Source organism: Eleutherodactylus coqui, chromosome 2, assembly GCF_035609145.1.
Source record: "Eleutherodactylus coqui strain aEleCoq1 chromosome 2, aEleCoq1.hap1, whole genome shotgun sequence".
NCBI classification, from domain to species: Eukaryota; Metazoa; Chordata; class Amphibia; order Anura; family Eleutherodactylidae; genus Eleutherodactylus; species Eleutherodactylus coqui.
Window position 1 is genome coordinate 268,702,813 of NC_089838.1, and position 12,879 is coordinate 268,715,691.

General features: G+C 43.9%; 1 protein-coding gene across 1 annotated transcript in view; it reads left to right on the forward strand.

Annotated features, from left to right (window-relative positions):
- The window catches only part of RAB11FIP1 (RAB11 family interacting protein 1), a 34,571-nt gene extending 26,454 nt beyond the window's left edge, over positions 1-8,117 (forward strand). The window contains exons 5-6 of the mRNA XM_066592995.1: positions 3,259-3,361; positions 5,007-8,117. Coding sequence (XP_066449092.1) covers positions 3,259-3,361; positions 5,007-5,216 — 313 coding nt within the window. The 3' untranslated portion in view covers positions 5,217-8,117. The remainder of the gene's footprint in view (positions 1-3,258; positions 3,362-5,006) is intronic.
- The last annotated feature ends 4,762 nt before the right edge of the window (positions 8,118-12,879 follow it).

The following is a 12,879-nucleotide window of genomic DNA, read 5'->3' on the forward strand; positions in this document are numbered from 1 at the left end:
GCTGCGTTGTGTTTTTTTTTTTTTGTTTTTTGTTTTTTTTAACGCAAATGTCAATTGGGCGTTCTAATGTTAAAGATGCATTGCACAAACTAGCGCTTTTTGTGCGATGCGTTCTTAACATTAGAAAGTCCTATTGACATTCGCGTTAAAAAAACGGAGAGATATCGCAAGCGTGAAGGCACCCTAAATCTGATTTCCTAATGCAGAGTGATTCCAGCTCACCTGTGATCCTAAATGGAACTCACTTGTTAACTTCAATGGTGCTGCAGAGGATAATGCTGTTTTAGTAGATGTGGTGCAGGAGAAAGGTAGTATCCGCCATTCTAGGAAGGTAGTATCCGCCATTCTAGGAAGGTAGTATCCGCCATTCTAGGAACGCCAGATATTTTACAGGATCTATTAAGATCCGAATGTAGGAAGCCTAACAAATGCCTACACGTTTCACACCTTATTTATGACGGAGTAGCTCTGAAACATGTGGACTTGTCATGCTTCCTACATATTTCCTTGACTAGATTCAGTTTGTTTTAACTGAGTGAGGCTACATAAACCCGGCCCGATATCGCGCTTGTGGCCATGCATTTTACCCGTGTATGCGAGGCATTTTTCGGTAGTTTCACACGTGTCAGAGGATTGGCAAGTGTTTCCCATTGATCTCAATGGGAAACCTCACATTGCACTCAAGTACACAATACCCAGCATGCACGGTTTGTCCCATTTGAAAAACTATGGGTGATGTGTTACAAGAGATGCAAAAAAGCCTAACCCCCCCCCCCCCCCCCCCCTCTCACAACATTGCTCATGTCCAGTCAAAAGAATGGAGTTCATATTTGAGTGTCTTGCAATGCACAAAACTCGCACAGCTATTAGCCACAAGAAAACGTTGATGGAAAATCGCAACCATGTAAAACACTGCATTCACTTACATGGGCTTTTTTTTTAGCAGCGAGAAAAGATAGGCCATTGACCATCTCTTTTGAGGAAAATTGCAGGGAGCTCCCATAGATTCCTATGGGAGCTGGAAAAAGGGAGGGGGAGGAAGTTTACTCGGTCCGCTGGTCGTTGCAGAAGACAGCTGGCTCTATTTGGCTACTTGAGCTAAATAGAGCCATTCTGCCAACCACTACTGCAGCGATGCGGCCATGTGAATGGATGAGAAAACGCCAATTCCTTTCTGAATTGGATTGTGTGTGTGTGTGTTAGTGTTAGTGTTAGTGAGCTCCTGGAGAGCTGCTCACACGGCCAGATAATGTATCCTCCTCAAATATGCCCTTCCACCCCGGTCAGTACTATAGCTTGTTCTTGTGATCAGGCTTTGCTGCAATAACACAGACCAGCGAGGGGCTTAACGTTCTCCTGACCTGCAGGCTATTAGGTCATACGATATTGCGGGTTGCGCAGTCCTTATACTACTGATAAAGTGGATGCATAATATTATATGCACCCAAGTTGCTGCATTTATTATAGGCTAAGCTCCCAGGTTGTGGTTGGCGAGTCATTGTCACCTAACGTATGCCCGTCAGGTATCTATCTGCTGCCCATCCTTGCCCGTGCTTTTACATAGGATCCCTATCTAGTTTTCCCGGGTTGTGCGGGATGATTTGTAACGGAGGGTGCTTTCACAGGTGCAGTTTTGCCAATGTCCTAAATTGGGGAGAAGAATTTAGGAAAGGCACTTTTCTCATTTTTCTGAAGCCACTTTTTGGCATGTGGGAAAGCAATCAGAGGATGTTCATACAGGCTGCAGAGGTCCATGGTAACCGCATGCAGATCATCGCTAATTGGGGCCACAAGTGGTGATCTGTATGCGGCACCTTAGCGCAGGGTCCGCTCTTGTGGAGTCATGGAATTTCCTGTCTTTAATATCTTAATTCAAACAGTGACTAGATGGATGAAATTACACTTCATGCTCTGCGTAAAATAAGTTGTTTTACCCCTTAAGGGGGAATCTGTTGCCTCTCGTCTAGTCCTGTAAGCAAAGCTTATGGGCTGAAAGTAAGGGACCCATGGAGTCCGGGGATGTAAGTGTTATACTTGTGATTATAAAATTAGAACGCATGGACTACTTGGCAGCGCCGCTCGATGCCCTGCAGCAGTGGCTGGCACCGAGGGAACGACTGGGCAAGTAAGGCTAAAACTTACTGTACATCCGTGGACTCAGCAGATCACCTACTCTAAGCCCATAAGCTTGGCAAATTGGGTGGCAGTCTCTTTTAAGAACTTGCGTTTTGGTCCTAAGGAACTAAACTTTTTTTTTTTTGTTTGTTAAAAATGTAGGGTTTTAATCTCTTTGCCGTTGGGTTGAGGGGGGGGGGGGGGTGTTTCTGATGATCACAGGGTCCAGTAGAAGAAACTGCACTTCTGCTTCCTCTACTCACTAAATGGCACTTATTTGAGTGCTATGTAGGCTAGAAAGAAGGCAGAATCTGTGTTAAATCCCTTCTGTATTCTCCTCTGGGTCCTCAGCTGCTCGACAGCTGGACATCCACCATGCTTCTGCTAGACTGCAGGAGCTGTAAACCTATTCCCTGGCTTTACAATGGTGCAGGAATAAAGTCGAGGACCAAAAACTGTATATTCCTAGCGCTTTGTCCTTAATGGGTTAATATGGTTTTCATTCCAATCGGCATTAGTCATTCTTTATTAAAGGATCTATTAAGCAAAGAGAAGAAATGAAATTGTGTGACATTCTGAATATGTGAGGCATGAAGAAAACCTCACATGTACCGGCAGAGAGGAACCCCAGCTTACTGCCCACTAATGACCGTCTTCGCCATATTTTTCCACCAGATGACGCTCTTCTATACTTGAAGAAAAACGTATTACGTCTGACATTTTGTACACCAGTCTTATTTGTGTACTTGCTGGAGTAGGATGCTCCTAATCCATTTAGTTGTGTGCCATTGCCTCCGACTAGTTAGTAAGTGACCCCAGATATTGGCTGCATAGGGTGCATTATCTGGGTAGGGTCAATCTAGTTGTGTGCCATTGTCGCCAATGAAAAATTAACCATCTCTAGAGTTCTCAGCAGTCAGAGGCCATTGGGATTATGATCTTGGAGATCTCTTGCTTATGTGACACGTGATTGGTGTTCAGAGTCCCTTCCTTCCATTGATCCCATGTCATTATCTAATTGTCCTCCTTGTTGTCCGTGAAACCTGTTCTAGGCATGTTCCCAAAGTGGCTTGGATAAGTCTATAGATGTTGTATTTGCTGTTATGAGCAATGGTCGTTAATGTGTTATTAATGTCTTTGCAGAACAAATCCAGTGAAACCAATGAACGCACAGAACAAAAATCTTTCCAACTTCCCACAACCAATCAAAAGTCATGAGAATGCGCTGAATGCCTACAACAGCAAGGTAAGGTCATGTTCACTTGGCCCGAACTATGTGATGGAAACTAAATGACCATGTAGGAACCACCCACTAGGCGAAGCTAACATAGGATTTCCTTACAGCGGAGCCTATATGGGGGACTCCCATAGTAGTCCTTAAAGGGGTTGTGCCAAGAAGGCATCATTTGGTCATATGAACATCATAGAATGGGGTCACCCCACTTAGCCTCTCCGTTACGACTGAAACTAGAGGTGCCATCTGTATGAGCAGCTCCTGGTCTGGCAAACTTGAATTGTCCTTCGTCTCAGTTGTCATATAATACTACATTGCCACTGCGGGGGAAATGCCTGGCAGGCCACGGCTCCCCACAGGTGTCTGTGTGTGTCTGTGTCTGTGTCTGTGTGTGTCTGTCTACCCGTGCAATAAATTGAACACCCTTTTTATCCCTCATAGCAAACGTTAAAAACAAGCCCTTGTATGGCGAGGTCGACAAAAAGTTATGTCTTTTAAAAATGTCAGATGGAAATACCCTAAAGTGTTGTCCGTAGGCCGGGACCCAAAGGGTTAGAGCAGCTTGTCTGGCTGCATTGTGCTTTGTGCTACCTGTCTTGATTACATCCTGGTAGCACAGAGCTTCCTCAGTCTACATAGTTCTGGAGAATCAGTAACAATTCAGTCATTTGACCTAACGGATAATTACACTAATGTGCCTCATTTTCTCATAAGTAAAAAAAAAAACCAATAATGGAGACAAACTGCAGACACTGACTTTCTTCTGCTCCTAATCGTTTGTATAAAAGCTGCTGTAATGAAATAATCTCTTCCTCTCAGCGAGCCCTCGTTATAGCAGGATGTAATTATTACTGATCGATCTAGAACTTCTGCTCCTTCTAATCCCCATGTCCCTTCAGTCTGCCGGGTCTTGGTTTCGGTTGCCCAGGATAGCCGACGAAATCTTCAGACTACCTAATCGCCATAGTGCATTGGTATTTTTGGGCTTCCGATGCACTATATGCTGGCTCTGACTGTGACAGCCAATTGGAGCAATGCACGGTGTGCATCAGGTAGTTAGAGAACTGCGGTAGCCATCTTGGATGGCGAAAAACAACAGGGTTCAGAACCAGCAGATTGGAGGGACAACAGCAGCTAATATACCCCCCTCTTCTGTTCCTGGGGTAGGGTTGTGTGTTTTTTTTTTTTTTTTTTTTTTTGTGTTTTTCCCCTCTTTTGGATACATCTATGCACGTTTAAGCAAAAAATATACCCAAAAAGGGGCGATAGCAGGTGTCTATAGGGTTAATTACCTAAATGGAGTGCAAATAAATGTTCTAAGAGAAACTCTGAAGCTTTTTTTCACATTGTACTTGCAGGTTCCGTCCCCGCTATCCAACTTCTAGCAAGAAAACTACAACAGAAGGCTGGATGGAACCATGGTGGTCAATGTGTGGGACGTGACCTCTTTGGTCTCCATGTCCCCCCTATTGACTCCTATCGTTCTATCCCATAAACAATGGATAGCGGGGACGACCCAGCACTGGGTCCAAGAGCACAATGTGTAAGGAGCTTTTACCTTTAGCCTTTTGGGAACATTACGTAGAACCATGTTTCTCATCCTCGGTTACCTTTATGGCTTGTCCTCTGCTTAACCACTTCCCAATTCTTTTGACAGAAGTATGACTCCTCAGATCCGGCCTCGGCCTATGCTCAGCTGACGCACGATGAGCTCATTCAACTAGTACTGAAGCAGAGGGGGATCATTAATAAGAAGGACGCACAAGTACGAGAGTTGGAGGACTACATCGACAACCTGCTGGTGCGGGTCATGGACGCGACTCCCAACATACTTAGAAGCAGCATGAAGAGGGCTGGCAGGATCTAACCTCCCATAAGACTCGTGCACTGAACTATACACCTCAAGGCTATATGAATGGACAGAGCGGGCTGCAGTGTACAAGGCCTATCGGAAGGAGAGCATTTGAATGTTGTGTGTAGCTAATGTTTCAACACTGGATGAATTGTACTTAAAGGGGATATTCACTTTTATTCTTGTTCCAACCTCCTTTTCTATCTTGATTACTTACACTCATGGTTCTGACACTAATTTAATACATGTATTAGATGGGTTGTGAACCTTCTCACCTTTAGACATTGCACATAAAAGGGTTGTCTCACTACTAGCTGTTTTCCTGCAGAAAGTAGAGCTTCGTACATTGCACAGTGGCCTGGGTTGGTACTGCAGATCGACTCTTACTCAAGTCAATGGGACTTGGCCTGCAGTACCAATTGGAGCCACTGTGCAATGTATGGAGCTGTCTGCTTCCTGTGGGATAGCTGGTAAGAGTGGGACAACTTTTTTTTTTTTTTTTAAACCTTCAATATATTTGGAAGCCTTAATATTAAAGAAATGGTAGTTCCGTTTCTGAGATGGTGTAAGACTGTTGTCACTTGTCACGATCTGATCTAAATGATGGTGACTAATCGTATTTGATTCTTTCCTTCTCCTAAACTGCATATCCTGTGTTTGTCACTGTTGGGATTTTCTTTAGTGCACTACTGTGCATCGTACCAGGCTATAAGAACGGTTTCAGTAAGTTGATGGGTGGGTATCCTATATGTGCCTTGTAAATAAGGAAACTATCGTTTCTATACCCGGGCCGCAATGTGCCTGCCTCACTGCAGAGAGATGTAGAAGACTTATATTTCTATTCAAATCTCAATATTTTACCTAGAAAACAAATCTCTATTTCTTTAATGAACAAATTTTATACGGATGTGCACTAATAAAGTGAAGGTACACTGCGAACGCGAGGACAATCTGTACTGAGAACTTTATTAGACTGTTACAGAGTTTTATTGCCGTGCAGGAGGACTTTTTTAGATTTCGGCTTTCTGCGCCAGGATGACCCCATTAATCCCGGAACATGAAGTAGAAATTGATGCAAAGAAGTCTAAAAGATATTTTATCTGTTATTTAATGTATTGCTGGAGATGTCTATGTATCCGCTTACCCGACGTGTACGGCTGATCGCTTGGGTCTGCAAAACTACATGCAATATTCTAGTATAGGATGGACCGTCAAATCCACTGAATGCCATCAATGGGGCATGAAGCGTGTCGGATCAGATTTTAATTATTGAATGATGGATTAAAGAAATTTTTACTGTAAGTTTTATCTGTTGATAGCGGGTGCGCCTCACTAATGTATAGTATATTAAGATGTAGCCATCTTGACAATCGTTACCCTCTATACCACACGTAGCCGCCATGACCAGTCTATACATCTCAGTGACTTTTCTGTGTCAAATTGGTATTCCAAAGATACTAGAATAATACAGGGAGGTCTGAATGCTGGGGCTTGTGCAGTACACTAGAAGGTCCCCAGCTCCTGGGGTGTGAATATTTAGGTCTCGTCTGGTTTGGATACTTAAGTGCCTCACCGTGTGCATCCTGCTTTTTACCCTTCCACTTCAGGCAATATACAGTAACTAGCCATGTGCCTTCTGAGACACAGACACAAACCCTTTAGTCTAAAGAGAGCCTAGATGATCTGTGCCTGTAGACTTCTTACATCACTGTCACTTAAAGGGGTTGTCTAAGACTTTCACATGATGACCTTGTCTTTAAACAGAACTTGTTGCCCCATCCCCATCTTGCTCCTAAAACTATCACTGGCTGGCAGAGGATATTTTGAGTGATAATCATCTAAATATGCCCATCTTTTAGTTTTCTGCTTCCGCAGAACAGCTGATGAGCAGGGCCACACGTGTCTGCTATCCATGGTGCTGGATTCTCCACAGGGCGCTAGAGATTAGAGATTTCTCTTCGCAGCCCATGGCTGATCAATGCGGCTAGTTACAGAGCTCAGACATCTTGCTGAGTTCTGAAACCGCTCCCAGAAGCTCATTTGCATGCAAATGAAGCTGATAAAGTACTAATAGCAATTACTGCCTATTAGTACTTTATGCAAAACCATCACTAATCTTTTGAAAGATTATCTGTGTGTGTAAATGGCCTTTATACATTCTGCTTTCCTAATAAGCCCATGTATCTCTGCAATTGGGTTCAAAAGTTATCCCAGTCATATGCATATAAGGAGAGGAAAGAGTCGGGCTGATTCATGTCTAGCTGCTGAGCACAACTGTGCCCCCTTTCTCTTAAGGGCCAGCTCACTATCTCCTGATACATAGGAAACCCTGCTTATCATAGAAAGTGATGTGGTTAGCTCAGCAGCTTATGATTCAGCATGAAGCTTCTCTACCAGGTGACTCTTATCTCCTCATTTGCCTACAGTATACAGGATGACTTTAGAACTGGATTGTGGAAGCACACGGGCACATCAGGAAAAGCGAGAACATTAGAAGTCCTTGATTGTTTGTGTTTTTGTTTTTATTTTTTTCCCTCCCATCTCCTGCCAGCCAGTGATGGTTTTAGGAGTTTGCTAGTCGGGACAGGCTCCCTTCTAAGCCACCGTATCTATAAGGATAGACGGTCATGGAAAGTCCCAGACTACCCATTTTTCATTTATTTATTCTTTTAAGGCCTTCACTGAATAGACAATAGCAGCAGGATCAAACAGTCTAGATGAAAACACTTCTGTGCCTTTACTTGATAAATACTGCAAGACGTGTAATACAGAATAACATGGCTCTATTGCTGGTTAAGTGGCTTCCATATTGCCCGCGCCTGCTGGCTCCTCTAGCAGCACTTTGAGGTTATAAGCTGGATTTCTTCTTTGTAGTGATGTATTTATAAAATTTAATAAATGTGTATTTTAAATTTATGGAAAATTCCTCGTGTCTTTTCTTCAACCACATTTCTTTTTGGATGGTTACTCTCCTCGTATACCATGTTTTACATAAGATGTAAAATGGGCATAAGGTAGTAAATCACAAGTTGAGGCAGCAGCTAAAGTCTGGTAATTTTAAGATACCAATGATTAGGGGTTGGGGTGGCACTATTAGAAAGGTGTGGTAGGGGAATGAATGTGAGACTTCTAGAAGAGCAAATCTTCCTACTAAGAGAATCAAAATGTGCCTATGTATCATATGATCCCTTTCAGAAGAATAAACCCTTCCTGGTTCTATGGAGGCCTACCGCATCTGACATGGTTCCTGTTGGCAGCCAAGGAGGAGTGTCTTGTGATCCATTTCGGAGCTGCGGAGTAGGGCCATGTCATACACTCATCACTCACATTTATTACTCAGGTTTTTGGCATAAATTTGAGCCCTAGAAAAACTGCAACTCTCATCTCTCCATAAAGATTTGAAAACTGGCAAGTTTCAAGAGAAAGTAGCAAAAGTACCTAGAAAATGGGTGAGGTGTGCACCTTTTTTAGGTGGATTTGGTAATACAAAAGCCAGAAAATCTGATTTTATGGCTTTTCATTTTCTGACTACAGACCTCTTTTACAATTCTATTATTCAGATTCGCTCATGATCGTGCGACCTGATGATCATTCAGCATAAACCTACCAGCGATTGAACAACGAACCATAACTTGTTTGCTTACTGTTAGTCATTCAGTTTCTGCGGACCAAATTTGAATGATTATTGACCTGTAACGGTAGGCAGGCATTCATCTCGGAGTGACTGCCTGTTAACTGTGAATGGAGACGGCAGCCAGAACAGATCTCTGGCCCACTTGTGTGAAAGCTCAGAAGCGATAATCGTTGGCTGTCGGGCACCGATTGTCATGTGTAGGTAAAATAAAACCCCTAACGCCATCTTCTCGTGGCGGAATCGCTGCAGACAACCCACAACTGTGCAGACTTGGCCGTGTGCTGTGGAGCTCAACCCTTCTATTTCGAGGGCTACATTCCGCAGCGTGATTCTGCAGCATAAATAGACATGCGGAATCAGATTTTCTTGGATCAGAATCATCATCAGATTTTCTTAAATTCCCAGTTTTAATAAATGTGGGTCTTTAGGTCTTCACAGAAGGGGACGTGTGTGTTTTGAGCTGCTCCTTGCGCAGCATGTAGGATGGTTCCTTAGTAAACTCTCTAGTATGGCTGGTTGAGGGCATCGCAGGGACGTCTATCGTAGTGATGTGCATGCCATGTGATGAGCGACTAGATGTGTCCTGATACTTGTTTACGAAGTACGTAGAGATAAAGTTGGCTGCTTTTATGATGGCTAATTTCCTGTAATTACTCAAACTCCCGAGTACTGGGTGGAGCTGAATACCTCCGACATCATGTGTAGCAGACACGGTGAATAGCGGCTGGAAAATCTGTTAATTCTCAATGATCACAACAGGTCACCATGTCCTGCCGACTCTGCATTATCTGTACGTGGATATGAATTATTTATTACTCCCAGCAGCGATTTTAAAAGTATTTGCACCCCATGTCTGCTGCTCACTCATATTTGTTACGAGGACACAACCAGGAAGACTGCAGCCCTTCCAGAAGAACATTCAAAGAACTGCCGACCGCTGTAGCCTCAGCTGAGGGGAGATTTAAAGGATTGTTCCAGGCCTCCCAACTATTAATGCCCTACCCTGAGGACAGATCAATAGTAAAACTGTGTATTCATTGCGGAAAATCCTTGTGAAGGAGATTTCTGAAATCGCCATATTGGCTTCTACTGTAAACCCTACACAATTTCCACAGCAATTCCATCATGTAAAGCCAGAACTTCCAACTCCTTGTTGTGGTCGGTACCACACATACAGCCCTGATTGCAATGAGAAGCAGGAAGCTTAATGTGAGGCATCGCTCTGATTAATTATAACGGGAATGAATGTCGCTTCCAGCGGTGGCCACAGATGGCTATGTCTGGACTGCTGCACTAACAGTAGGCTGGATGATCAGTGGGGATCCCGAGTGTTAGACCTCTGCCGAATAACTATTGATGACATATTCTCTGGATAGATCAATAGTTAAACTCTCAGGTACCCCTTTTAAAGTCTACATACACATTAGACCAGTGTTACTCAACTCCAGTCCCCAGGGACCCCAAACAGGTCATGTTGTTAGGATATCCTACAGTAAGAAGACCTGTGGCAATGTCTGAGGCACTGACAATCATTACATCACCTGTGCAACACTGAGGAAATCCTGAAAACATGACCTGTTGGGGTTCCCTGAGGACTGGAGTTGGGGAACACTGCATTAGACTACAATTGATGAATATGGACAACTTCAACCAATCAAATCACTTGTTGGATGGACTACAAATAGTAACTGTGCTTTCCAAAAACTTTTGACTTGCCAAAAATTGTGATTGCTGGGGATCTGGATGCCAAGAACTCCACCACTCGCTGGAATGAAGTAGCAGAAGCGCTCATCCGAGTGCGGTCATTGCTCACTAGCTGAAAACGGATGCAGTGTCCTTCTATTGAGCAAAGCCATCGTTCTGATGAACACATCCCCAGCTTTGTTCTAGCGATTGGAACCTGGACTCCGGTATTGACGAGTTTCTATGACATGTCAAACGTTTTTGGAAAACAATTAGACTTTAAACAAAGAAATCCAATCAAAGGACAGGCGGCCATCATCTGAATAGAAGTCACCATGCTTGGAATGTAACCTTTCAACAAACTATCCATCTTTGAAAGAATGTTTGCAATGGTTGGTTCTTCACCCAGTGTCCTTAAAGAGGTATGGCCAGTGTAACAGTTCATATGTCTGTATGGCTGTTATGAGGGATTGTTCACCAGATGATCGGTCTATCTCTAATGTACATGGCCACCTTTCTTATTCCTAGCCTAGAGTTAGGTGGGATAAAACTAGAGCGTCACATATATCACAGTGACACACTGTGTAATCTGCGTTGAAACTTCCGTTTGGAGGTTCTGTGGCAGATCTGCAGAAAATACTGGCAGAAAAAGTGGTGCAGGCAGCGCTGCTTCTTGTGGCTAAAAGCTGGTTAGCTGAGAAGACAGTGAATGGACCTCATAATCGTCAATGGGGCCTGTTCGCATATTAGCCTTTTACTCCCCACTTCTACATGAGCCAACCTAAACAACCAATCACCGTGAATCAGCGAACCCAAATAACCAATCACTGGGAATGAGTAAATCAAAACAACCAATCAGGTTGCAAATGGTGCGGATTTGGAGAGTAATATAGATATATGCGACCTGTTCGGTTCCCTCGTAGAATGGAGAATATTGGCCAGGGGTTTCTCTTTTCAGGCTTCCCAAATGGAGCAGGAAACCGGAACCCCCGACGCAGATGTGAAACCACCCTAAAATAATGCTGCACACCATTAATCTGATGCATTTTATGTCTCGTCAGCCACATCCCCTTTGTAGACACTTGTGTAAACGGTCTAGTGCGTTTCAGGTTTGTCTACAACACATACATTTGGTGCATTCTCTTGGCTCAGTTTTGCTAGGGGCCAGGCTCACGCGGCTGTAATTCATGCAATGACATGCGTACTTGCTGCGTGTTGCCAATCACCATGCACTATCTTAGCGATTTTTCTTTGTGTGCGTGTATATTTCATGCAATTCGTATGAGCGGCATCATGGAAGCCTATGGGAGATTGGTACAGAGTATTGCACATGTAATACGCTGTGATCATGCGCTCTGGTGAGCCCGGCCTAACTATAGTTGTATGTGTTCAGATGCACACAAAATTCAAAACAATGTTGCAGTATAAATTGTATCCACTATTTGGCGTCTTCCAAGACTGTATGAAGCCTCTAGCATCCCCATCTCCCCTACAAATGTGAGGTAAACAGAAATGGGATTATTGCTAGTTCCTTCACTGAAGCCTGGAATAATTCTGCACTACCCAGAGATTGGAAAGACCACTGATAGAAAACCTAACGCAGCACTTGTAATAGAAGCCATGGGGTATAGGCTTCTATTCAAGGTAGGGATTCTTGTGTTGGGTTTGCCAAATGGATGGAACACCCGGGCAGTGCTAAAGGGATCCAAAGGTCTGGTGATTGCCAAGAAATGGCCCTGGGGGGTGACAACCCACCAATCTAGTCTAACATACATCCAGGTAAACTGTAGAGGATTGGTCGCAGGTTTGTTTGTCTTTTTGGATATGCAACTTTTTTTTTTTAGTTTAAGACTGTGCGCCTTCCATGTAAATGTAATGAAACACAAAACTGAGTGTATGTTGCTTTAGTGCGGTGTGAGGGTCGTTCGGCGTTGAGGTGATGCACAGGAGGTCAGGAAGGGGGCGATATAAACCTGGAGTGTGTGATTCTGTCATAGCTGGAGTTAAGAGGTGGTTATGCTACCTTAAGAAATTGGGAGTTGATTAGCCCATTGAGTATAGAGAGAGAGACGAGAGATAGGGCTTCTCCAGGTATTCGGGGGTCCAAAGTTGATCCCTGTGCCCCTCCTCAATGCCTGGATAATGCTGACTTATTACTGCCGAATGGAATAAACATTTAATCCATGCAGCATCCCTGTCATCTCATTTCTCATCCGTCATGGTACATATTCTGTGACTGGGCCCACCACCGGAGGCATGAACCCCATCTCACAGAGTGTGGGGAAGAGCAGAGGAGCAGGTAGGTTTGCCACATTGGACACCAACTTGAGCAAACAGCCGCTGATCTGGAGGCTGCCTCTG